This window comes from Lacerta agilis, chromosome 10, assembly GCF_009819535.1.
Source record: "Lacerta agilis isolate rLacAgi1 chromosome 10, rLacAgi1.pri, whole genome shotgun sequence".
NCBI lineage: Eukaryota > Metazoa > Chordata > Lepidosauria > Squamata > Lacertidae > Lacerta > Lacerta agilis.
Genome location: NC_046321.1, coordinates 69,888,438 through 69,914,985, shown reverse-complemented (window position 1 = coordinate 69,914,985; position 26,548 = coordinate 69,888,438). Strand labels below are relative to the sequence as shown.

At 46.2% G+C, this 26,548-nt stretch overlaps 1 protein-coding gene across 1 annotated transcript in view; it reads left to right on the top strand.

Moving 5' to 3' along the window:
* LMNTD1 (lamin tail domain containing 1) overlaps nt 1–26,548 on the top strand; it is a 179,890-nt gene that overhangs the window by 52,342 nt on the left and 101,000 nt on the right. The window contains exon 2 of the mRNA XM_033163258.1: nt 14–115. Coding sequence (XP_033019149.1) covers nt 14–115 — 102 coding nt within the window. The remainder of the gene's footprint in view (nt 1–13; nt 116–26,548) is intronic.

Below are 26,548 nucleotides of genomic sequence, written 5' to 3'. Positions count from 1 at the left end.
CTTTATCCAACAGCTCATCTCCAAGGAGCCTAACAGCAGTCGAGCCATTGAAAAGCTGCAGTCAGAACACACAAGCAGAAAACAGCACATGAAAGAGCTAGAGGCAAGGCTAGAGGTCAGTGTCTTTCAGTTTGCTGGTAATTGCACTCCGGAGTTACTATAAACAGAATTTGCAGAGGCAGATGGACATTTCCATTTAATTTCCCTGTATGATTTTTTTTCTACGCCTAATGTTAAATTGTCTGTTTCATAAAGATGGTCATGTTTGCCATTCACAATGCTTGAAGTTAGGGTCCTTAGAGAAATTCTCCTTTTCTCTCTGTTTGTTTTTGTGGGTTTTTGTTTTGGTCATTTCTCAAAGAACAAACATGCTTTGAGGCTGGTACACTAGCACTTGGTAGTGGCAAAGAGAGAGTGTTTTGGTTGAGAGGGATGAAGTAAATGTGTGCACCTAAATAGGTGACTTTCAAACGCTGCATGAATAGAAAACTGTTACAGGAAATCATGACAACCCATGTACAAGAGAGTTGGACAATAAAATCATGGCTTTTCAATCAACCTGGCATAGTTTCATTCCATACATAACTTTGATAGAACGTCGTTATACTGTAGGTTGCCAACAGCACGTGGTGATTTGTGGAAGGATACTTTCGTTTAGAAACTGAAATGACTTAAAAGTTAAATGTAATTAAATAGACATTTGGTGCTGGGGGTGGGTAAAAACCTGCTGTATATGAATCACTGTTTATGACAGATATATATTGCAAATAAAGAAAAACACAATGTGGAAGAAGAAATCCTAGTGTCCCAAATTTAGGCTGCAAAGACTCCCTCCATCCCAGGAGGTTGACTGTGCTGTGCGAACATTCATTTATTTATACCAAACTATTACAAAAATCTCAGGGTGGCTCACAAGGTAACAATAAAATCTAAATACAGTGTAACATTCACATTGTGGAGGGGAAGAGCAACATACAAACATAAAGCTAAAACAGATTAAAAGGAAAATTAAAAAAGCTTTTTACCTGACGCTGAAATTGTACCAAAGAAGGTTCCAGGTGAGCCTCAATGCAAAGGGCATTCCACAGCTGGAGAAGCACTACTGCAAAGGCTTCTCACCTATAAGCCACCTGCCACACAGAGCAGAGGCAGTCCTTCAAGTATCCTGCTTCCAAGATCTTAAAGGTCAAAACCAGCACCTTGATTCACGACCAGAAATGGACTGAGAGCCAGTGAAAATGGTGTGATATGCTTGTATCCCAGTTCGCAGTCTTGCAGCCATATTTTAAACTAACTGAAGTTTTCAGGCTATTTTCAAAGGCAGCCTCACATAGTGCATTGCAGTAGTCCAATTGGGGGAATACCAACTCATGGCTAACGGGGGCAAAACTATCCCTGTCCAGGTAAGGCCAATGCTTTCATACCAGCCAAAAGGCTCCTGAGCTGCTTCAAGAAATGTTTGCAATCACTCAGCATTGGTGTTCACAGGCTTGAGGCGAGACAATTTTGTCTACCTGGGTTCTGTCATAATCAGCAACTTCTCCATCGGTGCTGAGCTGGACAAGCGCAGTGCTTTTTCTGAGTGTACTCAAAGGTTTGTGTTGCTACTTTTCATGTATTTACATGCTGGACTTTTTTGTTCTTTGTAGTCTGTAGTTTTGATACTTGTATGTTTATTTTAAATGTTAAGTGTTAAATGTTTTGCTGTATTCATTTCATCTTTACTGTACTGGTGACTTTAAAACACTTTATGAATAAGAAAATAAAAATATCTTCCATTCTTCAGGCTTTTTACACACACACTTAGTAGTGCTAAACTTATTTTTGGTCAAAGCTGTCTCTCACATGAAAAGTATTCTAGGAAAACAATACCTAACTACAGTGGTACCTCTGGTTGCGAACCGGGATCTGTTCCGGAGCCCCGTTCGCAACATCAAAAGCCTGCAACCTGAAGCGTCATATCTGCACATGTGTGAAGCACCGAACCCAGTAGTAACCTGTTCTGGTACTTCCGGGTTTGGCGTGTTCGCATCCTGAAAAAGCGCAACCTGAAGCAAGCGCAACCAGAGGTATGACTGTATATTTCCTCTGGAAATGTCAGTGCTGTTAGTGTTTCAGCCAAATGCCAAAAATAAAATTTCAGAGCCTGGCATTGGCCAACCTTGGCCTTGCCAGTTCCTGGATTAAATCAGTGCCCAGTGAAGAATGGAGTTAATACAGAAAAGAGAGGCAGACAAATAATTGACAAGAGACGATTCTGGTACATGTTAGCTCAGAGGGCAGATTTTGGCTGCAGTTCACAGTAAGGCAACTTACAAAACAGTCCTTTACATGTTGACTCAGAAGTGAGTCCTATTGACTTCAGTAGGAGGTACTCCCAGGTAGGTTTGTGCCATATTTTTCGCTCCATAGGACGTTCCGGACCATAGGGCATACCTCGTTTTTAGAGGAGGAAACAAGAAAAAAAATATTTTTCTGGTTTTCCTCCTCTAAAACCCATGGTTTTTTTTGAGAATCAGCTCAAAGTTTTGCAGCTTTTTTGCAAAGGGAAAAGCCCTGCTTTTTGAGGATCAGTTCAGATTTGTGCAGCTTTTGCAAAGGGGGAAAAGGATTGCTTTTTTGCAAAGGGAAAAGCCCTGCTTTTTTGAGGATAAACTCAGATTTTTGAGGATCAGCTCAGATTTGTGCAGCTTTTGCAAAGGGGGAAAAGCATTGCTTACAAACCAGTAAGCACCAGTACAAACCAGTACAGACCAGTAAGCACCAGTACAAACCAGTACAGACCAGTAAGCACCAGTAGAAACCAGTACGTACCAGCAAGTAATAGGAAGGAAGTGGAAAGCGAACCAGTACAAACCAGTAAGCACCAGTACAGACCAGTAAGCACCAGTAGAAACCAGTACGCACCAGCAAGTAATAGGAAGGAAGTGGAAAGCGAACCAGTACAAACCAGTAAGCACCAGTACAGACCAGTAAGCACCAGTAGAAACCAGTATGCACCAGCAAGTAATAAGAAGCAAGAGGAAAGCGAACCAGTACAATCCAGTAAGCACCAGTACAAACCAGTACAGACCAGTAAGCACCAGTAGAAACCAGTACGTACCAGCAAGTAATAGGAAGCAAGAGGAAAGCGAACCAGTACAAACCAGTAAGCACCAGTACAAACCAGTACAGACCAGTAAGCACCAGCAGGTAATAGGAAGCAAAAGGAAAGCAAACCAGTACAAACCAGTAAGCACCAGTACAAACTAGTACAGACCAGTAAGCACCAGTACAAACCAGTACGTACCAGCAAGTAATAGGAAGCAAGAGGAAAGTGAACCAGTACAAACCAGTAAGCACCAGTACAAACCAGTACAGACCAGTAAGCACCAGTAGGTAATAGAAAGCAAGAGGAAAGCAAACCAGTACAAACCAGTAAGCACCAGTACATACCAGTACAGACCAGTAAGCACCAGGAGAAACCAGTATGCACCAGCAAGTAATAGGAAGCAAGAGGAAAGCGAACCAGTACAAACCAGTACAGACCAGTAAGCCCCACCAGGTAATAGAAAGCAAGAGGAAAGTAAACCAGTACAAACCAGTAAGCACCAGTATAAACCAGTAAGCACCAGCAAGTAATAGAAAGCAAGAGGAAAGCAAACCAGTACAAACCAGTAAGCACCAGCAGGCACCGTATATACTCGAGTATAAGCCGATCCGAATACAAGCCGAGGCACCTAATTTTACCACAGAAAACTGGGAAAACTTATTGACTTGAGTATAAGCCGAGGGTGGGGAATGCAGAGGCAGAGGCTGGTGGCGGCGGCGGCGGAGGATGAGGAGGAAGGAGCAGCCCGAAAGGACTGCTTTCAGGCTGCTCGTTCCTCCTCCTCTGCAGGTGACAATCAGCATAACAGGCATATGCCTATGATGCTAATGAAAGTGTACAAAAGTGCTCTCTTTCATACATTTCAAGAGGCTGGATTCCTTTTATTATTATTACAGTTTACTAATCTAACCAACATTATTGAAATAGACAACAGCATTTGCATTTTGCCAGGTCTGCCACAAAAAGGGGAATTAGATCCTACTAGAAGGACTGTAAATATATAAATAAGTTGGCAGTGGTGGGGGCAACAAAGATGCTGTTGCCAAAACTAACCTGGCTATTTGAATAGGGGGAATCCTATGGGGGCAACCAGCACCCTGTTGTGGTGCCCCCTCCATGTTGACCACATCTACCTCGGCAACTCTGAGGCTACTGAGCTTAAATGGCAAAAGGAACCATGTTGACCTAAAAGACCTCTGATCCTGGTATGATAGAGCCATGTTCAGATACTGACTGGCCTAGCAGAACCCTTCACATTGTGGAGGAAGAGGCCTACCTCCTCCTTTCCACCAAGCAGATCATCTATATTAGATTTGAGTAAGGGTAATATGTGAAGTTTTTTATATGTTGAGTAACTTTAATGTCTTGTGCTATTTCATACGGTTTTGGGTGTTGTTTATTTGTGTCATTATTCTCAACATTCCATTTTGTGCTCTGTGTGTGGACAAATCTAGTCTAGTCCTTACTGGAGATGAGTGGATGGACGGACTCAGTTCCAGTGTGGAAGTAATCCAGGCCAAATGGATGTCTTTAGCCCTGCAATGAGCTGAACTTTGTTGTTGCTTGGTGATCACACAGCAAAAGAGAGGGCATTTCCACCCTTTAGTTTGTATTAGCCTGAGCATACAAAATCCAAGTACTCTCTCTCTCTCACTCAACAAAAATAACAAAAGTAAAAACAAACAAACAACAACGAACAAAGAAAACTGTAAATAATAACAATATCAAATCCCAGCCCTCCCTCCCCTGGTTCCTTAATTTTCATATATATTTGAAAAAAATTATACATATAAAACAAAACCATTTCAAAAATTAAAATACAGAGTTCTTTCAAACCCTTAGACCTCCTTCCCTTCCTCCAGGGAGCGGCTTATTTTGTCTTTTCTCCCCCCCCCCCATTTTAAAGGTGAGGCTTATATTACGTGCAGCTTATATTCGGGCCAATATGGTAAAATAGTTTTTTTAAAAAAAATGGCAAGTACTTGTAAATCATTCTTGCTGTTTTATATACATACATAATTTTATTTGTATGCTTCCTTTACACAGTTCAAACCATGTTGAAGGCAGCTTACAACATGAAAAAATACATAACTATGACTACAACATAACAAAAGTATCTGAAACAATATGTCAGGCTCTGGTGAAACAGCTTCCTCCCTCCCTTTGGCTGCGGATAAGCAGAACAAAACGAATATAATCACTTACCAGTTAAAGAAATTTTTAATGTTTACAGTGAAAGAACAAAGACTCCATCTTGGAGGAAAGGTGCTCCTAATTAAGGTTTCCTCCTATTTCCCCCCGAGGCACCCCTGTCACTTCCTCGTCTGGCAACCTGATCTTGTAACCATTTGAACTTCTGTGTAGCTACCTTATCTGCTCTCCTTAACCTTGGACTGAGCACTGGGACACTTTCTAGCGAAAGGGAGTCTGTTAATTCTTTCTCCGTGTTCTTCTTCTCCTAGCTATTCCCCACTCAGTTCTACCCAGCTGTTGTCTTCCGAACTATATTCCTCTGCAAACCACTGCTCCAAATCTATACTGCTCTACTGCTCCTGGGCAGCTTCAGGATCCTGGTCAGGAACAGGGGGAGGGGGAGGCCCCCACCATTCTTCATCAGAGTAGCTCTCCTCAGCCTGGTCCCTGACAAAATAAACAAAATATCGAAAAACACAAAACTTAACCGAATTATTTCTACATAAATCACAAGATACAAAAACCAACAGCAACACCCCAAAACAACACCCTACCCCAACACACTTCTGAAGTCATTAACCAGAATACTGGCAGTTGGAAGAAAATTTTGCATCCATAGAATCATAGTAGTTGGAAGGGGACCTCAGAGATTAGTACTAATAGTAGTATTACTACTATTTATCACCCGCAGATCATAGGGTGGTTCACAACATAAAAATACAAAATGAAAGCACAAAATACATAATAAAGCAAAAGCAAAGCCTGTGCAGAAAGACCTCTTAATGAAGGAGAGACCACCATCTGCCAAGGCAGTTGGTTCCATCCTCAAACAGCTCACGTCTACAATAAGTTCTTCCTCCTGTTTAGTAAAAGTTTTCTCCTCTTACGTTCTGGAGCAGGCTTCACCAACCTGGCACCTTCTAGAGATGTTTTGGATTCCAACTCCCAGCAGCCCCAGCCAGCTTGGCTGTATCAGCTGATGAGGGTAGCAGTCTAAACTACATGGACAGCTTGATGTTGGCAAAGAGTGCCCTTGAGCAGGGCATCCCAGACTGTGGTTCATGGACCACCATTGGTCTGTGAGTTTCATTCAGATGCTTTGCAGCATGTCCTCATTAAGTATTCATATTGGATTTTGCTTGTTTTTTATTGCTTCTTTTAGTTCTTATGTTGTATCCTATTGTACTGCAGTTTGCATTCTATGGAATGCAAATTGTAATACAAAAAAATGCAATATAAGAAACAAGAGCAGCAATAAAAACACCATTAAAAATTGTATAGCATTTAGCACAGTGCATTACAATTGCTGCAACAGGCAAAAAGATCAATAGGAGGTCTGCCAAGACCATCATAATTTTTCCAGTGGGAAAATAGTGTGCGAGCCACTGCTCTCAAGCAATGCCAGTGGTTGGGAATTGCAAGAGGGGAGAGATCTGCTGCCTCAGGTTCTGCTTGTTGGCTTCCCATGGGCATCTAGTTGGCCACTGTGAGAACAGAGTGCTGGACTAGATGGGTCCTTGCCTGATCTTAACCATTTTATTTATTTAGCACATATCATATATGTAGCCCATCATAAGTGTAGGTAAGTAAGAGAATAATTACAAAGATTATGCGATCTCAAAGCATTGTAGGGGGTTGGACTAGGTGTCCCTTAGGACCCCTCCCAATATATTGTTCTATGATAGGTTAGGGTTTTGACATCCAAATACAATTTGCACTTTGGCTGCAGACCAGGTTCATGACTATCCACAGCAGACCTGTACATAGAATCTGTAAAACAGAAAAACCTGGATGTGCTGTACAATAGCTGTAACCATACCACTTTGTCAATATGCAGAGCAGCAGTTCAGTTTAGCAGTTCAGTGTCACATATAACAGAAGGAAAACAATTGGCAATCAGGCTGGGAGAGAGAAAGAAAGTTTAAAGGCAAGGTCAATTTAAAAGTACCAGCTCTCACTTTGAAAGCTTTGAAAACGGCCCAATTTGCCTAATAAAATGCAGGCCTCCTGGTTGAAATGAATGGGGTAACACAAACAGAGAATTGATATGTGAATGTCTCCTTCTGCGCTGCAGTCTTCAGTTGCTTTCTCTGAGTCATTTTCACCTGTGCTGAGCTGAGCTTGTTCAAGAGTGTCCATGAACCTCAGGGGGCAGAACAAGTACTTACCATGTCTTCCATAGATAACGATCCAACTCTGGCAATAGTTTATCACACAGTTTATTCTCCCTGCTTTATGCAAGCACAGATACATGGCTCCCAGGCCAGTATATTAATATGAATTGAACATGTGGACTCTCTAAGAGCTCTTGGCCATCAATTTGTTTGTTTCAAATCCCTGTTTAAAGCCATCAGAGACCATGGCCTCCACTACACCTTGGGACAGTTGGCTCCAGGAGTAAAAACTTTTCTTTTAATATGTATTTTATTGGTTTTTCACTGGAGCACCATAAAATAACTTAGAAACAAAACAACACATGAGTGCATATTATTGGATTGTCAGTTTCAAAAAAGTATCAGTAAGGTACATACGTAATAGGTTCACTGATTAATTAGTCCCCTCCATAGAGATGCATGTGTTATAGGGAGCAGCAATAACTGTGCTTATTGCTGTGATCACTAAACAAAGACCACATGCCTAATCCCCCCCTCTTTTTGCTTATCCATTAATAACTCTTCTGCGTTGGGTCAAGTGTTCAGAAAGTGCTATTTCCTGTACACGTGCATACCAGGAACTCAAAAGTCATACCCTCCAACATTTCTCCAATGAAAATACTGTAGGGATGCCCTATTTAATACAGTAATAATAAAGGAGGGAGCACAAGGGCTTCTGCTTGTTTTCTAGGGCTTCTGCCTCTTGGAATTGTGGGACTATCCAGGCTTGTGTGTGTGTTTGTTTCTGGCTGTGTGCACTCCCTGAAGGGGCAGGGCTTCTGTGGAGTCAGGTGACTAGCTGTGGGCGGAGCTAGTCAGTGCCTGGAGGGCAGCAGCTGAGGAGGGAGCACAAGGCAAGGGGAAAGAGGGGTGTTATCCTGCTTATTCCTACACTGTCATTTACTGCCTGAAAAACAGTTACAGTACCGTATTTTTCCATGTACCGTGTTTCTCATAATATAAGACGTGCCTATAATATAAGCCATGGCAGGATTTTGAAGCAATCCAAAAATATAAGACATACCCCGAAAATAAGCCGCCTGGAGCCACGTGCCAGCGGGACGCAGCACGAGCCGCCTCCTCCTCCTGCTGGCTTCCGGAGGCTCGGGGCGCTCAGTGCAGCGCTGCTGGGCGCCGACCCGGCAAGCCGCCTCCTCCCCCTCCTGCCGCCGCGGCTCGGGGCGCTCCGTGCGGCGCTGCTGGGCGCCGACCCGGCAAGCCGCCTCCTCCCCCTCCTGCCGGCGCGTCTCGGGGCGCTCCGTGCGGCGCTGCTGGGCGCCGACCCGGCAAGCCGCCTCCTCCCCCTCCTGCCGCCGCGTCTCGGGGCGCTCCGTGCGGCGCTGCTGGGCGCCGACCCGGCAAGCCGCCTCCTCCCCCTCCTGCCGCCGCGTCTCGGGGCGCTCCGTGCGGCGCTGCTGGGCGCCGACCCGGCAAGCCGCCTCCTCCCCCTCCTGCCGCCGCGGCTCGGGGCGCTCCGTGCGGCGCTGCTGGGCGCCGACCCGGCAAGCCGCCTCCTCGCCCTCGTGCCGCCGCGTCTCGGGGCGCTCCGTGCGGCGCTGCTGGGCGCCGACCCGGCAAGCCGCCTCCTCCCCCTCGTGCCGCCGCGTCTCGGGGCGCTCCGTGCGGCGCTGCTGGGCGCCGACCCGGCAAGCCGCCTCCTCCCCCTCCTGCCGCCGCGTCTCGGGGCGCTCCGTGCAGCGCTGCTGGGCGCCGACCCGGCAAGCCGCCTCCTCCCCTCGTGCCGCCGCGTCTCGGGGCGCTCCGTACGGCGCTGCTGGGCGCCGACCCGGCAAGCCGCCTCCTCGCCCTCCTGCCGCCGCGTCTCGGGGCGCTCCGTGCGGCGCTGCTGGGCGCCGACCCGGCAAGCCGCCTCCTCGCCCTCCTGCCGCCGCGTCTCGGGGCGCTCCGTGCGGCGCTGCTGGGCGCCGACCCGGCAAGCCGCCTCCTCGCCCTCCTGCCGCCGCGTCTTGGGGCGCTCCGTGCGGCGCTGCTGGGCGCCGACCCGGCAAGCCGCCTCCTCGCCCTCCTGCCGCCGCGTCTCGGGGCGCTCCGTGCGGCGCTGCTGGGCGCCGACCCGGCAAGCCGCTTCCTCCTCCTCCTGCTGGCGCGTCTCGGGGCGCTCCGTGCGGCGCTGCTGGGCGCCAACCCGGCAAGCCGCCTCCTCGCCCTCCTGCCGCCGCGTCTCGGGGCGCTCCGTGCGGCGCTGCTGGGCGCCGACCCGGCAAGCCGCTTCCTCCTCCTCCTGTCGCGGCTCAGGGTGCTCCGCATGGCGCTGCTGGGCACTTTGCCAGTACTTCAGCAGCAGCACCAACAGCCAGTTCTGGGCGCCAAGCCGCAGCAGGAAGAGGAGGAGGCTTGCCAGGTCGGCGCCCACCGCCCCGAGCCTCCGGGAGTCAGCAGGAGGAGGAGGTGGCCTGCCGGGTCGGCGCCAAGCAGGGCCGTGTGCCCGCCCCAAGACAGCTGGACCAAGCAGCAGCAACACCGGCCGCGGCAAGAGGAGGCAGGTGCCCAGAACTATACAGTACTTAATTAAAAAAAAATAAGACACCCCCGAAAATAAGCCATAAGCTTATTTTCTTAAGTAAAATAAATATAAGACGGTGTCTTATTTTATGAGAAACACGGTATAACATGCCCCTCCCATGTATGTATAAGATGACCCACAATTTTGAACATAATTTTTAAATAAAAAACCCTATCCTTATACACGGAAAGGTACGGTACATGAGAGAGAACGTGTGTTTATAACAATTAAAGTCAGCATCTAAAGTGGCAAAACAGAAACAAAACCTATTTTGCAGGCCAGGGGTTGTGAGTTACATGCATAAATATAATGGAACTAATTCAGAGAGGGTGTAATGCAAGGGAACATTACAGAGCCTAGCTGAAACCTGACAGTCTTTTAAACTGCCTTTTTCTAAGTGCTTCCGTTTTGCATATTGATAGACCTCACAATTAGAAAGAGAGAGTGTTGAAAAGGTAGATAGGTGAAGGTAAAGGACCCCTGAACTGTTAAGTCTAGTAAAACTGGGATGCAGTGCTTATCTTGCTTTTCAGGCTGAGGGAGCCAGTGTTTCTCCACAGACGGCTTTCTGGGTCATGTGGCCAGCATGACTATGCCGCAACGGGACACCGTGACAAGTGCCAGAGCACATGGAAACACTGTTTACCTTCCCACCACAACGGTACCTATTTATCTACTCACACTGGTGTGCTTTTGAACTGCTAGGCTGGCAGGAGCTGGGACAAAACAATGGGAGCTCACTTTGTCAAGCAGATTCGAACTGCCAGTCTGCCCATTGGCAAGCCCAAGAGGCTCACAGCACCACCCACTCTCCTATTAAAAAAGTAGTACAAGCAAACTATTGTGTACACACTTTTTTAGAGCTGGCACCTCAGTCCAGGTTTACTACAATTCCTCTTGTATGTAGGGGGGCACCATGGCAGCTCCAACCTCCCCACCTCATGTTAGGCTAGAACTGTGTTTCTTGGCACGTGGAAATACATTTCCCATGATGCCATTGCCAAGCAGCTGTGAATGCTCAGAGGCCTTTAGGCTTTGCCATGCTCACATTGGCATCACTGCCCTTGGTACTTTTCTTGATTCAGACTTCATATGGGTGTATTAACCAATTTTGAAGTAGAACTGTGATTTATTTTACAAATTAGTTGTTGACTGGAACCAGGCAGTTGCTTGCTTCTCTTTCACTTTTATTTTGGTCCCACTTTCTCTCTCTGGTTTTCTCTATGGTTAAACTGGGTTCCGCAGAACCAGTTTGGCCAGAGACACTAGCAGAAAAGAAACAATAATGTGTACACTTAGGTAACAGTGGTTCTACCACGTTCACATTTCTTAAAAACAAATGTATATATCCTCTTTTCATTATACTTTACACAATTTTTTTGTCAGTATGGTAAGAGCAGTGTACATTTGGCTCCCTAGAAGTCTCTCATCCTGATATTTACCAAGTTGAGGTCCCCTTAGCTTTAAGAGTAGCCCATTCTAAATGTAATGGGAAACCAGAGTTTCCTGTTATCTGATTTAGCCACAGTGAGGTTTCATATATTTTTCCTTCCCAATTCCCCCTCTTTCACTTTGGCTTCCCTTGCCAAGTGCTACAGGTATCCACATATCCAGCATTCTCACCTTGTCAATAGAGTCACATGACTTGAATCTAAAAGGGAGAAAATAGACATCTGATTCAACATTCCTCTGTCTGGAACTGCAATAGCCTGTGTTGCAAATATTTAGATTAAGCTTGAGTTTCCACCAGATTCATTACTTCTTGTCTTTGTAGGTGTGAGTCTTTCAGCAAAGGAGTTAGGGATACTTAGAATAAACTGTCCAACTACTGAGCACAGCAAATAAAATATGCATTGAGCAAAGTAGCCCTTAGTGGCACTGGAATTACATTGCCAATAACTTCTTGTTTCAGCTTCCAATGGTTTCCAAGGGGCAGCAACACAAATGAGGTTAACTGTTGGTCAGCAGTATATAAACTTATGCTGTGGATCATGTTCCTGGCAAACCATAAGAAACATCCACACACAGCACAGACAAGGATGTAGGAACTTGTCTCATATGAAGGCCTGCTTCTGAGACCCAGTCTACACTTGCAGCAGTATGGATATAAATTAGGTGGGAAAGTCATGAAGTCTTAGTTGTAGAAGGTAATGCATCACACTTCAGGTAGCAGATCCCCATTTTCCAGTCCTCCTCTGCATTCTTTTTTTTTTTTTAAACAACCCTTTCCTACAAGTAGAAAACCAGCACACAGAGAATATGCTGGGCTGGGCAAGTGATGTGCTAGATTTTTACTTGCAGGTTTGTTTGTTTTGTTTTTGGCATAGCGTAGAATTAAAAACTGAATGCCCATCTTCTATGGTTGGATAACTTTTGAATATAAGTAAAAAAGAAACCCTCTCCAAATTAATGCTCATCTGCAGTCTAGAGCAGAGTTAGTATCTCTACCTAGCATCCCTGGGCTCTTGTAGAGACCTCCACAGACATTTTGGACTTCCTATTCCTCACCTCCAGCTCAGTGTTTGAGCAGCACTGGATGACTGAATATAGCTCCCATAATGCTTGTGTTATAGTGTCACTCTGGATTCTTGTAGGAAATAAAAATGTTTAATTATCCCAGGCAGACAAGCAAGCCCCAATAAGAATTAATGAGTCTCTGGCAGTTTTATAGTATGTTTATTTGCAATTAACATCCAGAGAGCAGCTCTGAGTCTGCCACTCTTAAGTACGAGTTGGTCACTCTGAGTCTCCACCCCTTTTTCAGGATGAAGAGTACCGAAGTCCAGTCTTTCCTCTCTTGTACTTCTGTTGCATTTTAACCCTTTCAGCTCTTTGGTTCAGGGAGGTGGGTGAACTCCCCCCCCCACTCTCAAACAAAGAGCTCTCTAAATGCTGCCTCCCTTCTGGTTACATAGCAATCCCCTCAATGCCGTCTATCTCCTTCCCTCCCTCTGCCTGCGAGCTTCCCAAGTCTGCTGCTCTATCTGAGTCTAGGAACTGTTGATGAAGGGGGGCCAAACTAACCCACTCCTGCTCTGTCTGTGACTGCATTCCCTCATCTCCAGAGTCAGACTCTTCCCAGCATTCAGCTACATCCTGACACACACACCCTCCATAACTCCCCCCTCCTCCTCTTCTCCATCCTCCCTCCACACTCTGGGTCTAGGTCTGTTGGGGTGGCTATGGTGAAACTCCTTCTGTAATTCTGAGGCATGAATGTGCTCTGTGTATTCGCATGACCTGTCTTCTGGACCATATCCCTTCCATACTATCAGATACTTCCACACCTCCAGCGTGAGTCCAAAATCTGCTCCACTTCGAATTCCTCTTATCCCTCCACCACTACAGGAAGAGGGTCTGTTAGGGATATGCAGGGACTTCTGGGGATAACAGCACTCTATGGAATACAGGGTCTATCTTCATGGATGAAGGGGGGCCAAACTAACCCACTCCTGCTCTGTCTGTGACTGCATTCCCTTGTCTCCAGAGTAAGAGCATGGCTCCCTCTGTACTGGCATTCCTTCATCTCCAGAGTCAGACTCTTTGCAGGCGTTCGATTCAGCCAAAATGGCAGCCTTCAGCTACCTAACACTGGTATGGAAAAGGCCATAGTTAAGTGGTAAACCATCTACTTTGCAATTTCAATCTGGACCCAGGTTCCATCCCCAGCATCTCCAGGTAGGGCTGGGAGAGACTCCTATCTAGAATCCTGGAGAGTCAGTGCCTGTCCGGGCAGACCAGTGTTTCTCAAACTTGGGTCCCCAGCTGTTGTTGGACTACAACTTGTATCATTCCTAGCTAGCAGGACAAGTGGTCAGGGGATGATGGGAGTTGTAGTCCAACAACAGCTGGTACCAAGTTTGAGAAACACTGGTGTAGACACTACTGAGTGAAATGGAACGGTGGTCTGACTCAGGCAGTTCCTATCTTCCTGTGTTTGCCCATCACCAACTGCCAGGTGAGCCCACAAAAGACCAACAATAGAGAAAGAGTCCACAAGAGGGCACTTTGTCCAGGGGCCCCTCAAAGCTGGAGATAGCCCTGGACTCCATTACTCCATTTCCCTGTATGTGTAGACCAGGCTTAACATTATATATTCTCAGATACAAATAAGAGTATAAAGACACATTGCAAAGACCTCAGTAAGAACTGCTGGTTACAGTACAGACTGAGCCTTCTATGGAGTGCTTTAAACCCTTGACCCAGACTTCTGCATTCTCTCCAAGCTCCTTTGTCCATGGAACATTAAGAGGACATAGCAATAAGGGTGCCATGCAGATATGAGAAATTGCCTCATAAAAGATGTGGGAAGTAATGAAAGATGAAAGTTTATTGCCATTCCCATTTAGGCCATTCATTCAACTTACCCAAAGGATCAGACTTGGTGCCTGAAGAATGTCCTTGACTTCTGGGAAGAGCTGCCTTCCAAACTGTTAGTTTGTGACTCAAGCACCCAGGAGAACCCATCCTTACTGGGCCCCTTTCCTGTAGCAGCAGCCTTGAAGAAGCACCTGTCACATTAGGACAGAGAGTTTTGAATGATATGGATCTTGTACTTTCTGCACCATTTCCTACAATGAACACTTATCCTTATAGGATGCCAGTTTTTTTAAGGTGCTTTGGCTGAAAGCACCTATGATATAACATGACAGGACTTGTCTAATTAGTAAGACGAGATTAAAACTGGAGAAGAAGTAATACTGTCTATGATTAAAAGGGTGACCATAATGTTAAAGGTCTTGCACAGGGAAAAACTGAAATGTAAAAAATGTTTGTGAGTGGCAGTTCTCCCTATGGGGCTATGTAACAGTCATCAGTTTCTTACAGTCTGTACAGGTCCAATTGTATGAAGGACCTCCATGCCAGCACCTCATGCGTCTTGCTGGCTGCTGGCCTTAAGTGGAGATTCCTCATGCATTCTGGTTGGCTTATCTGCCAAGAGGCTTGCAAACACTGTGGTCCACTTGTGGAGTTCTTTGGTGACTTCCATGTAGGAACTGTGAGTTGTGAATGGCTACAGTGTTACAGGACAGCGGTAGAGAATGCACCCCCCTAGTGTGGGTCATTATTTCAGCCAAACCAACAATTCTTGCTTTGCCATATGGGCACATGAAGGGGCTGAAATTTGCTAGAGAGAACTCTGTGAGATCACTTCCTTTGTCTGGCTTGGCAGGAAGCTGTAACACTACATACTTCCTCCATTCCTAGGCAGCCTCTCTTTGTCATGTGTCAGGGACTAGCTGGTTAGTATACCATTCCTGTGATGTAATTTTAAAAGGGAAGGAAATAAAGCATATTTTAAAAAGTAACCTTTTTCCTTTGCTTCAACCACCATGCCTTCCATTGCTGGGACAATCATGTAACTAGTCTCACTTTAGCTCCCAAGTTTGGAGCTTTGGTCCTTATTTTAATGGGAAGGCCATGGCTGTTCGTGTTGATATAAATCAATACAACATTGTATTATGGAGTGAACCATCTCAAACACTGAAATCCAGGAGGTGGTGTGTGTTTCTGCCCACCCCATCAGCTACTTTGGTTCATGGTCAGAACCAAATCAGAGAGGATGATATTCAACTAACATACTCAGAGTAGAGCCATTGAACTCAATGGGATTAGGTTATGACTGAGTACAACTAGTGCTGGATACACCCAGTGTTCCAGCTCCCCTTCTGCTGCTTTGTGTGATCCATCTTAACATTTCTAAATATCAAGCAAAGACCGTATTTATGGTAGTGTTAGGATTGTTGAATCTGCAAAGAGTCTCCATTCAGAAATAAAATGACCGTCAGGAGGTTACAAACTATGTATGCTCTGAAATGAAACCGCCTTTATATATTGAGTGGTTTAGATGATTCCCCCCCCCCCAGCTAACATCCATTTCCCCACCAGTTCTGCTTCACAGGTCAGAAGAAGCTCTGGAGCTCCAGGTTTCTATTTTCTATTACAGCCTTTGCAATAAAGAGAGACATTTTATATAATTAGATAGAAAGACCAACTCATCCAGCTTGCTGCATAGACTCCTGGAGATTAATGTTACTTCCCAAACCCTGGGGAGGAAGTTTTTAATGTTGCATTTAAACACAATTCTTACAAGAGAACAGTAAGAGGCATCCGTTGGAATCCTCGTGTTCTTCATTCCCTTTACAGTGGTACCCCGGGTTACGTACTTAATCCTTTCTGGGTTACAGTACATAACCCGAAAAGGACGTAACCTGAACAAACCTGAAAAAACGGAAAAAACTGCAAAAAACGCTATGCGTGTGCACAAATCACGCACACATCGGGTTGCGCTTCCGGGTTAGCAGAGTTCATAACCCGAAAATTACGCAACCCGAAGCGTACATAACCGGAGGTATGACTGTAATAGCAAACTCAAATGGTGTGGGCCGACTGACAGGAATGGAAACAAAACAGGTCTAAAACAAGACAGAGGTATCCTCATGCTCAGGGGGAAATCCCATGGCTTGAAGAAGAAGAAGAAGAACAGTAACCACTCAAAAAGGAAACAGTGTACCGAGGACTGAGCATGCTCAGCAGCTGCACAATCTTGAATGTCACGTGGAAAAAGAAACATAAAATGGAGGGTGGAAAAGGCTGAAGGCCCACAACTCTCTTAGAAAAGGACAATATGCTGCAACATTTTACTGCAGGTTCCACTGGTACATATAATGTTACCCATATAAAAAGCACACACCGCAGCAGCTTACCTATGGTACCACATTGGTAAGGTTATCAGGTGAATGGAGGAGAAAGCTCTTGAGCCACTAACAGAACTGTAGCAGATGGGATTTCAGCAGTTGCAGTTTATCATGCAGAGGTTGGGGGGGGGGGGAGAGCACATGCTATTAAAGTTACACCAGCCCCACCCCACCCCTTTTCTATTCTTCAGGCATTCAGTTGCACAAAGGGGCAAGTGGAAATGCACATGTCAAACTCCATGTCCTCAAAGATGTACGTGCAAGGCACGCTCCCCATATAATGAAGGATTTGGGTTAGCCTGAAGGGGATTGCCTTACTCACAGTTAGGGTTTCTAGCATGTGAATAGAAACCCCGATTGATTAGACTTCCTGTTCCCATGTTGGAAACACTACCTGTGATTAAGGCAGCCTTTCTAGGGAGTCTTCTCTTCTCATGAGGTGGCCAAAGTACTGGAGCCTCAACTTCAGGATCTGCCCTTCCAGTGAGCACTCAGGGCTGATTTCTTTAAGGATGGATAAGTTTGATCTTTTTGCAGTCCATGGGACTCTCAAGAGTCTCCTCCAGCACCATAATTCAAAAGCATCAATTCTTCGGCAATCAGTCTTCTTTATGGTCCAGCTCTCACTTCCATACATTACTACTGGAAAAACCATAGCTTTAACTATACGGACTTTGGCAGCAAGGTGATGTCTCTGCTTTTGAAGATGCTGTCTAGGTTTGTCATTGCTTTCCTCCCAAGAAGCAGGCGTCTTCTAATTTCGTGACTGCTGTCGCCATCTGCAGTGATCATGGAACCCAAGAAAGTGAAATCTCTCACTGCCTCCATTTCTTCCCCTTCTATTTGCCAGGAGGTGATGGGACCAGGTTCTTTAATTCCTCCTCACTTTCTGCCATCAAGGTTGTGTCATCAGCATATCTGAGGTTGTTGATATTTCTTCCGGCAATCTTAATTCTGGCTTGGGATTCATCCACTCCAGCTTTCGCATGATAAATTCAGCAGAAAAGTGATTTAGTGATACTTAAAATGGAAGTGCTCACTACACTTTTGTGACTTTTCTCAAAGAATCTTGGGAATTGTACTTAAATGAGGTGCTGAGAATACAGTGGTACCTCGGGTTACAGACACTTCAGGTTACAGATTCTGCTAAACCAGAAATAGTACCTTCGGTTAAGAACTTTGCTTCAGGATGAGAACAGAAATTGCATGGTGGTGGCATGGCGGCAGCGGGAGGCCCCATTAGCTAAAGTGGTACCTCAGGTTAAGAACAGTTTCAGGTTAAGAACGGACTTCCAGAACGAATTAAGTTCTTAACCCGAGGTACCACTGTACTCTGTATCACATCTGCAGCTCTCAGGGAACTACAATTTCTTGGGCCCTTTGGGGAAAAGATAATGACTAGTTAATTGTGTGAGTATTGTGTTGGGAAGCACAAAGGACAGGGAGAAATGAGAGGCGAGATAAAGAAAATCCCCATTTTGGTCTGAAAAAGTGTGGAATACTAACTGTGTGTGTGTGAGAGAGAGAGAGAGAGAGAGAGAGAGAGATGAGGCTACTTCATAATCCTATGCCTTTCTGTTCTGACAAAGTTGTTTCTTTGTGGATCAAACTGTGGAGTCCTGAGTGGGACATCATAGCAATACAGAAACACAAATGATATTTACCATAGTGCATTTAGAGAAAGATGTATTTTGGAGATCACAACAGCAATGCAGAAACACAGCTGATATTTCCTAGAATGTGTTTAAGGAAGGATATCTTTCTTCATGGGGAAGAGAGCAGCACAGGTTTCCCCATAAGTTTTACATTTTTTTCCTTCTCACTGTATTTAATTAACAGTATACCATCATCACCCAGTGCTTGACAGAGAGCTCTGTAAAAGGCACTGCTTTAGTAGTACATTCAACCCTAAAAGAATTACGGTATCCTTTTCTATGTCTTTCCCCTATAAAACATCTCATTGCTTTTGTTTTAATACTAATGTCCCTCCTGAAAAAGAACATGCAGTCCTCGCTTGTACTCCCTGATGTGCATGACATCAAGCCAGAGAGAGACACACAAAATCATTAACAGACCTGTGGAGTTTGGGAGGTGCACATATGGTAAAATGGAGGGTCTGTTTATTTTCTGTCTTATAGCTTTGTTGCTATAACTGTTGCAGCAGGAATGTAAAAACCAAATATATTGCCAGAAAGTACACACACAGTCCTCGAACTGTGTGACTCATCACTTACAATTGTTGCCAGCAGTGTGTCCCACAGTGCTTCTGCCTCCATGAAACAACCTTTTTTTTTACTGTTCAGTTCTCCCTCCACAAAATTATGTATATTAGAAAGTTGGACAGCCAAGAGCATTCTTCTCTCCTACTTCAGTATCAAAGCGCAGCTGGACCCACTGTGACTAGAATGTCGCACACAGCACTCCTCTCTTTGATACTCTAATCCAATGTTTCTTTTCAGATTTGCCAGGCTAATTCCACTGTGAGTAATGGTGTGAGTATCAAAGCCAAAGAGTGCTTGGGTTGGAACAGACTGGCAAATGGCAGTTTCTCTTGATGACCAAACAGTGCTACCCTTCCAACCTTCCTTGGCCAAATACAGAGTTGTAGAACTCTGTTTCTTCTGAAAGTGGCACAATGATTTGAAAATGCTTTAGCAGGCCCAGCGCCAGAGCTTTTCACGATGGGGTTAATGCCCAGAGGAGCCTGCTGCAGCCAACACCAGCTTCCCCTTTTAAAAAGCCATTTTTATGGCCCAGCACTCTGAAGGATGCAATACGGCTACAAGTGCAGCTGCCCCAATGCTTCTGGGCCCAATGTCTGCTGCGTAGGAGCCAGGAGGCATTTGGGGGGAAATGAATATGGTGGTTGTGTCTGCAGCTGTTTCCCCTGGCACTTCTCTCCTCAGTGTTGTTCCAATACTAGTCCTTGGTGCTGCTCACCACTGCAGGTCCCCATCTGTCCCCTCCCTCACTCAGCAGTCAGGGATGCTGAGGAGAACACCAGGGTGGCACTGGGGTGGGGCAGATAGGGAAGGCATCTGTCTGATATGCAGTAGAAGGAGTTCCAAAGGGTAGGTGCCACCTTCACTAAAGGCCTGATTCCAGATCGAGGAAATGCTATAGTACAGGGGCGGCATAAATTTTTTAGCCACGGGCCGGTCCACTGTCCCTCAGACCTTGTGGCGGGCCAGAGAAGCAGCACGGGGGGGGGGGGCTGGAAGAAGAGCCGAGGGGTGCAAATAGTCCTCCTCCCCACCCCCACCCCCCCCCAGCCACTGTGCGTACCTTCCCTAGAGCTGCCACCACCACCGCCCACCACTGCTTCTTCTTCTCGTGGGTAGGCAGAGGGAGCTCGTCCTCTCAGCACTCTGGCCCACAGGAGCACCAGGGCAGCGGCAGAGGGAAGATGAGCAGTGCAAAAGGGCTGGCTCCGGAGAGGGGCTGCTTAAAATGGCGCTCAGCCAGCTCAGCCCAGCCCCCTTCCTCTCTGGCAGGGCAGGGAGAAGCCAGGAAGAGGGAGGGAGGAGGCACTGCCGCGGTGCGTGGGGGGGGTGGAATGGCGCAGGGAGGGAAATGGTGCAGCCCAAACGAACAGAATCCCCATGCCGATCACGGACAGCCCGCGGGCTAGATCCTGAAGGCAATTGGGCCTAATCCGTCCCGCCTGGGGTGGGGGTGGGGGGGGGGGGGGGGGGGGTGCCTTAGTTTGGGCCGACCCCTTTGGCTACAGTAGAAGGGCTGGCCCCTCTCCTATAGCACTTTTGCTCGATCAGTTTTAGAATCCCTCACCTACTTAACAGGTGTTATGTACGAGTGAATATGATCCAAATGCAGCAGTCTGACTGGTCCCCAGAACAATAGGATTGAGATTGCAGCAGTCTTGGTCCGGTCCAAACAATAGGATTGAGATGGGGCAGTCTGATTGGTCGCACAGGAGCCACCCATCCAGCTCCAGGTGGAAGTGAATCCCACTGCGATTGGCATACAGGAGTATCCGGAATTAGCCAATAACGTGGGGCCCATTGTGTAATAGTGTATATAAAGCAACGTTTTGGGGGAACTGCATTCCTCACTACTATGAGGCTGAATAAAGAGCATGAAATCACACTTGACTCCGAGTATATTTCACAGGGGAAGAGTCAAGACATCTGATCACAGATCTTCCATGTCGAGTGTGGTTAAGTCCCAAACCTAAAAGTTAAGCCTCATGTATAGTAATTATGGTGCTTTGCTATTGACCTGCAGCTGATCCACCCACCGCTAATCTGTTCTTCACCCCCATTTGGCATTCCTCAGCATTTATCAATGAGAGTTCAAAAGTCTCCTCAAGTTGGGACCCTGGCTCATTGGCAGCATTTGGCACTGAAATGAAACAGACCCAGGCTTTGAAATTAGCCTCAGGACTAAAAGCAATTTCCACTCCAAAACAGAGGGGGACAACAGGCAAGTGATACTTGGCACCAGCCAGCAGAGTGATGCATTTCTCACATAGCATGAGCGCCTAACTTTGCTTTGCAAGCTGGACGTTTCCAAAAGTGATCTGGAAATGTTTTAACTGCCAGAAATCTAGGGCTTTATCCAGTAGTTGATAAGGAGATTAGGGGGAGATTTCCAAGGCTTACTGGAACATTCTGGACAGTTTACAACTGAATCTGGATAGGGCCCTGTGCCCTGTGTGGATGTACTGAAATGCTTAGGAAAGGCATGCTTGGTCTGATGTTGCTGTCTTCTCTGCACTTTCCAATATGATCTACATCCCAGGCGTTCACTCGGTTGGTGTTTCTGACCACCTAGCCAAGCACAAGTCACGAACCATATTTTCTGGTCTGCCACCCAGTTGCTGGCAGTCCTCTGTGTGTGTGCCGTCAGTCAAGCAGCAAGAACAGGAAGTTTGTCACCAGGCCCTTGTCACTGGTTCTATACATAGCTGGAAGAGCCAGCTCTACCATTAGGCAGACTGAGCCAGCTGCTTCAGGTGGCTGAAGGGCATGGAACAGAGCTAGGTGTGCCACACAATCTGCCTCTACACTTCCTAAGCTAGCCTTCTACTCTCAGTGGTTTCCCATCATCAGGGTTAAAGTAAGATCCAAGTGGACATCTGCTTGGCTTCTGTAATGGAATGTGGGGGTGGCTGGCTGGGGGTCTTACCCTTTGCCCCAGGCAGCAAAATGTATTGGGCCAGGCCTTAGCTGCTGGTGGGTTATAACTTGTGCATGGTCTGAACCATATCCTGCCTCTCTATATTTATTGTCTCTCCAAAGAGGTAATCAAAGTTGTGAATGGTCAGATTTATGAAGGATATCTGTCACTAGTTATTAGCCATGATTGTTAAATGAAACCTCCAGAGTGGCAGGCAATATCTGAATTCCATCAAGAGAAAAGGCCATCATCTCCATGCCCAGAGGTACCTGGTTGGCTGCTGTTGGAAACCTGGGTGTGATCTCCAGCAGGACAGTTTCTTCTGTTCTTTTATCCAATTAACATGATCATGATGTGGCTGTTTTAATTCCTCCCATGGATTCCCCTACCCTCCCAACATTTACATGTGAAATTAGGACATGGCTTGTGCATGAACAGGCAGAGCTACAAGCACAGCCCAGCAGCCCAGTGTTTTAGCTGCTCAGCGTTGAGTCCAACACACCCCTACTTGCTTCAGGCAGAAGAGGGGACTAAACTCGCAGAGCAAGCAGATGGCTCTCTGCTGGCAAACACACACACACACACTCCACACAAGTCAAGGACGTAATGGGCACATGCAGGTACCATATTGTATTTATGTCATTAGAGGACTCTGGTCTCATTTATAGATGAGGAACATAGAGAGAGAGCATCGGATTAGACAGTTTATGGCAGAAAAGTCTTAAGCAGAATTTGGAAGATCCATTCAGGAAAAACTTTTGTAGAGATTTTGCAAGCAGTTGCCCCACCTCCACCCCTAAAAATTCTCCAAAATCAAATGATTTTTCTTGTGGAGCTTTTATCCATAGTTATTGCTGCCTCATTCACCATCCTTGCATCCCTGAATCTGTATAAAGCACAGAGTGCATCTTTGGCATGCAGAAAGCCCCCGGTTCAACTTCTGGGTTCTCCTCTGTGAAAGAGCGGCAGGGAGCAGCAGTCAATGCAGGCTGCACAGTAGACAGTTCTGGCCCAGGTGGACGAGCAGCCTGACCTGACACGAGGCACCACTTCCTAGGTCCAAAGCAAAGAGAACAGCCGCACACAGGAGCAGGCTTTGGCAGGTGTAGCTTAGGTTGCCAAAGATCCAGAATTTCCTGGGAAATGTCTAGGAAAATCCAGACATATGGCAGCCCATGCAGGCAGTGTCCTTTTTGCCAATTTCCCTCCGAAATAGTTAAAAATGTCCAATTTCTTTGCGATTTTGCAATAAAAGCTCAACACAGGAAGTCGCCCTTTGTGGCATCTAGTTACCTTGTATGAAAAGTTGAACTGCCTGTGGTTATCTATACTCTTACATGAAAAAAGCTTTATGGATTTTTGCATCAAAAAAGATGATAATCGCTCCAGAGTGTCCAATAAAAAAAGTTGCTTTTATAAAATAAAAGAGTCCTCTATTACAGGCTGCAAAGTATTTCAGAAAAACTGCAGTAAATGAACATAAAAAGTCACAGCCCTGGTGTCTAAAGAGCTAGAAAACAATCCCAAATCTCCATTGTTTTATTAGGTGTCATATTTAATAAAAGCCTGCATATATGTATTTTTTAAAAGATCTGCTAAGAAGATATTCAATTTTCTTCTAAGTAAGTTAATTCCAGCAATGTATGTGCATATATGAGTGTTAGGCAGCATGGAGACTGGAATAGATGCACAAGGCATAATGTGGATGATTTATGATCTGGGTTGTTTCTGTATGCACAAATGAGAAATGACATAGAAAATAACCAGTGACAATGAAATAACCTTGGTGGTTTAATTCTGTTGTTATTCATGCTTTCCTATACTATTTTCACAGTAGATTACCAACTTTCACCACCACCAGCGCCACACAAGATTTCAAAACTCATCTGTGATATTATATATAATAGCCTCTCGCCCACAGTAAACCCTGAAATATTTTTTGTAGCTTGTGATTGATTGATGAGGATACAGGCTGCAATACAAATGGTTGTCTCTTCAAGACCAGTGGCATCTCCTTTGCTACCATGAGTATAAGTAACAGAAGCTGTAGTCCTATGCACCAGGGCTAGAACCGCCCCGCCCCAAGGGCTACATTCTGTCAGGGGTGATCTGATTTCAGAAAATGATGCCAGCAGTGGCAGAGCCAGAGCCACCCCACACTCTTACTCCAGTGTAAGCCTTATTGAACTCAGGTGGCAACAAAGAGGACCTTCCTGCATCGGTTGACTTCTTGCTGCAAAAGAGGCTGCAGCCATGGCTTCTGCTGCCTGCTGTTTCCTTGTTTCCTCTTCCCAAGAGGCGGCGCAAGGGCGGAGTGTTGGGGGCGGTCCACCCGGGTACCGCCCTGGGGGGTGACACTCAGGGCCCCACCCCCACAATTGGCGACTCCAAAGCCGAGCCCAAAAGTTTGCGTGGCAGCGGCTGGCTGGCTTACTTGCTTGCTTGCTTGCTCGGCTGGCCGGCGCCTGCTTTCCTTCCCCCCCCCTTTTTAAGGGCTTTTTTTCGGCACTGGGCTGCAGAGCCGCCATGGAGTTGAGGGGCAGCCCAGCAAGGCGTCACGCTTGTGGCTGGTGTGTGCCCCTCCTCGCTGGCACACCCCTCGCCTCTGCTTGGTCTAGCGCTGAAAAAAGCCCTTTAAAAAAAGGGGGGGAGGAAAGCAGCCACCAGCTGTGCATCATGTGTCATGACGCATGATGCATGCGCGCTACAGAGCAACACCCCGCCCCGGGGGTGCCTTTGGGTTTGGCACCCTGGGTGGCCAGGCGGCTTCCTCCGCCACTGCTCTTCCCACCCTCACCCTGTGTGCATCCAGATGTGCATCTGCAGCCACATCAGCTGTGTGTTTGGGTCTCCTGAATTGAGGCCTGCCTCAGGGCCAAACCCCTTCTGAGTTTGGGAGAGAGCTTGTGCTTCCTCCATCTCTGTGGAAGCTTTGAAAAACTGGAACTGTTCCAAATCAACATGAAGGAATTCTGTCCATCCAGTAGTTTTATCAAGCATCTCTTGGCATCTTCTTGAAAGTCCTCAGGTGTCTTATCTTGTCATTTGCCTTCTGGACTGCAAAAGCATTGGGCAGTATTAGAGATTCAAGGGGACATTGTTTCTGTTCCATCCTCCATCCTGGAGCACTGTTCATCTTCCACACAAAAACTACGGTATTTGTCTTGCTGTCCACTGTGGTGAAATTACATTATTCAAGTAATGATGAAGAAAAGGGGTGTGTGTTAAAAATATTTTTTTAATTGGGGGGTGGGGAATCCATCCTTCCACCTGGGGTTGTCTTTTTCAAAAAGCAAAACAAAGCAATTTTTTTCTTTCTTTTTTTGCAAGCTGCAAGGAACTGGCAAATTGGCTGGCTGGGGAATGGACTTCCTTGGGAGGCTGTGGCCTCTCCTTCATTGAAGGTTCTTGGGCATTTGGCAGGGCTGCTTGAGTGGGAATTCCTGCCTTGCATCATGCCATTGATGCATAGGATTGGTTTTGTAATTCTCTTTTAAAAGAATTCTAGACTTAGCTGTGAGCGATAACACTTCTTTTGGTTTATGTATACATGTTTTATATATAATTGCACTTTAATTGCACCTGAAGTTACCAAAAGCTTTCCAATCTTGTGTACCTACCTGCAGACACATACTGGGGCTTGTAACTATAGTGAGTATAGTGTGTGTGTAATTTATGTAAGTTAATTATTGTCAATGTAGTTGCAGTTAATGTAGCGATTGGCTGCAAGGCTCTATGTAAATCAGGTTTGCAGCTTGCATTTTGCTATGGAATCATCAGCATAAGCTCATGACAGTTTATAGCAGCAAATTATTTACTGGGAGAATACAACCCATATTGTATACATAGACCAAATTTTTTCCTTAAAAAAAACTGTTTTTCCTCAGGTTTCGATGACATTTCTTGTTGTGTACATGTGCATTTATGCACATCTCACGTCCATTTCAAGACTAGAGTTATGTGTTTGCAAAACAGAAGTGTCTGGAGCTATTTTGTTTCTCCTGCAGGTTCATTTGAACCTAGCAAACTTAATCCCTGTCTCAAGTACAGAAAACCCCATTTGGCTCCCAGCCTTTGAGCTGGTTGAGTTTTTAGCCTTTGCTGGCCAACTGCCAGGCACTCCCTAAGTCTAGGTTCTTGGCTCAGCTAGCAGTAATTAGCCACTTCATTGCAACCAATTTTCTCTCCAGTTCAACAGCCATCTCCCATTTCTGATCTTGGAGCCCCTGCCTTTTATTGCCTGCCTCCTGCTTTTGCTCTTCAATGCTAGCAGCAAGGGAATAAACTAATTATACAGAGTAATGAATGGGTATGTGAATCCTTTTAGCCTCAGGGAACAGCACACATCAGACAGACTTCAGGCATTTTGGCACCTAGAATGGATCTTAGCAATTGTTCAAGTGAATATGTTCAAATCAATATGCAGTTATAATTTTCCAGGAAGGCAATGGTAAAACTCAGGGGTGCTGCTTCTGGGTTTTACCGCGGCTGCAACGAGTGAGCTCCAAATGCAGTTTCTGGGTCGGGGTGTACATCGGGTATTGTGGGCAAAATGCTAAGCTAAGTGACCCCCGGAAAAGGCTTGGAAGGAATCCCAAGCCAAAAGAACTTCAGCAGTGCCTCTTGGAGGGTCCAGCACCCCTCGCCTGAAGAAAACACGGCAGAGTTGGGGGGGGGACCCTAGGCACAAAGAAACCATAGTACAGCCCGGTGAGAAGCCTCAGACCTCCAGAGCAACGTGGTGACGGTA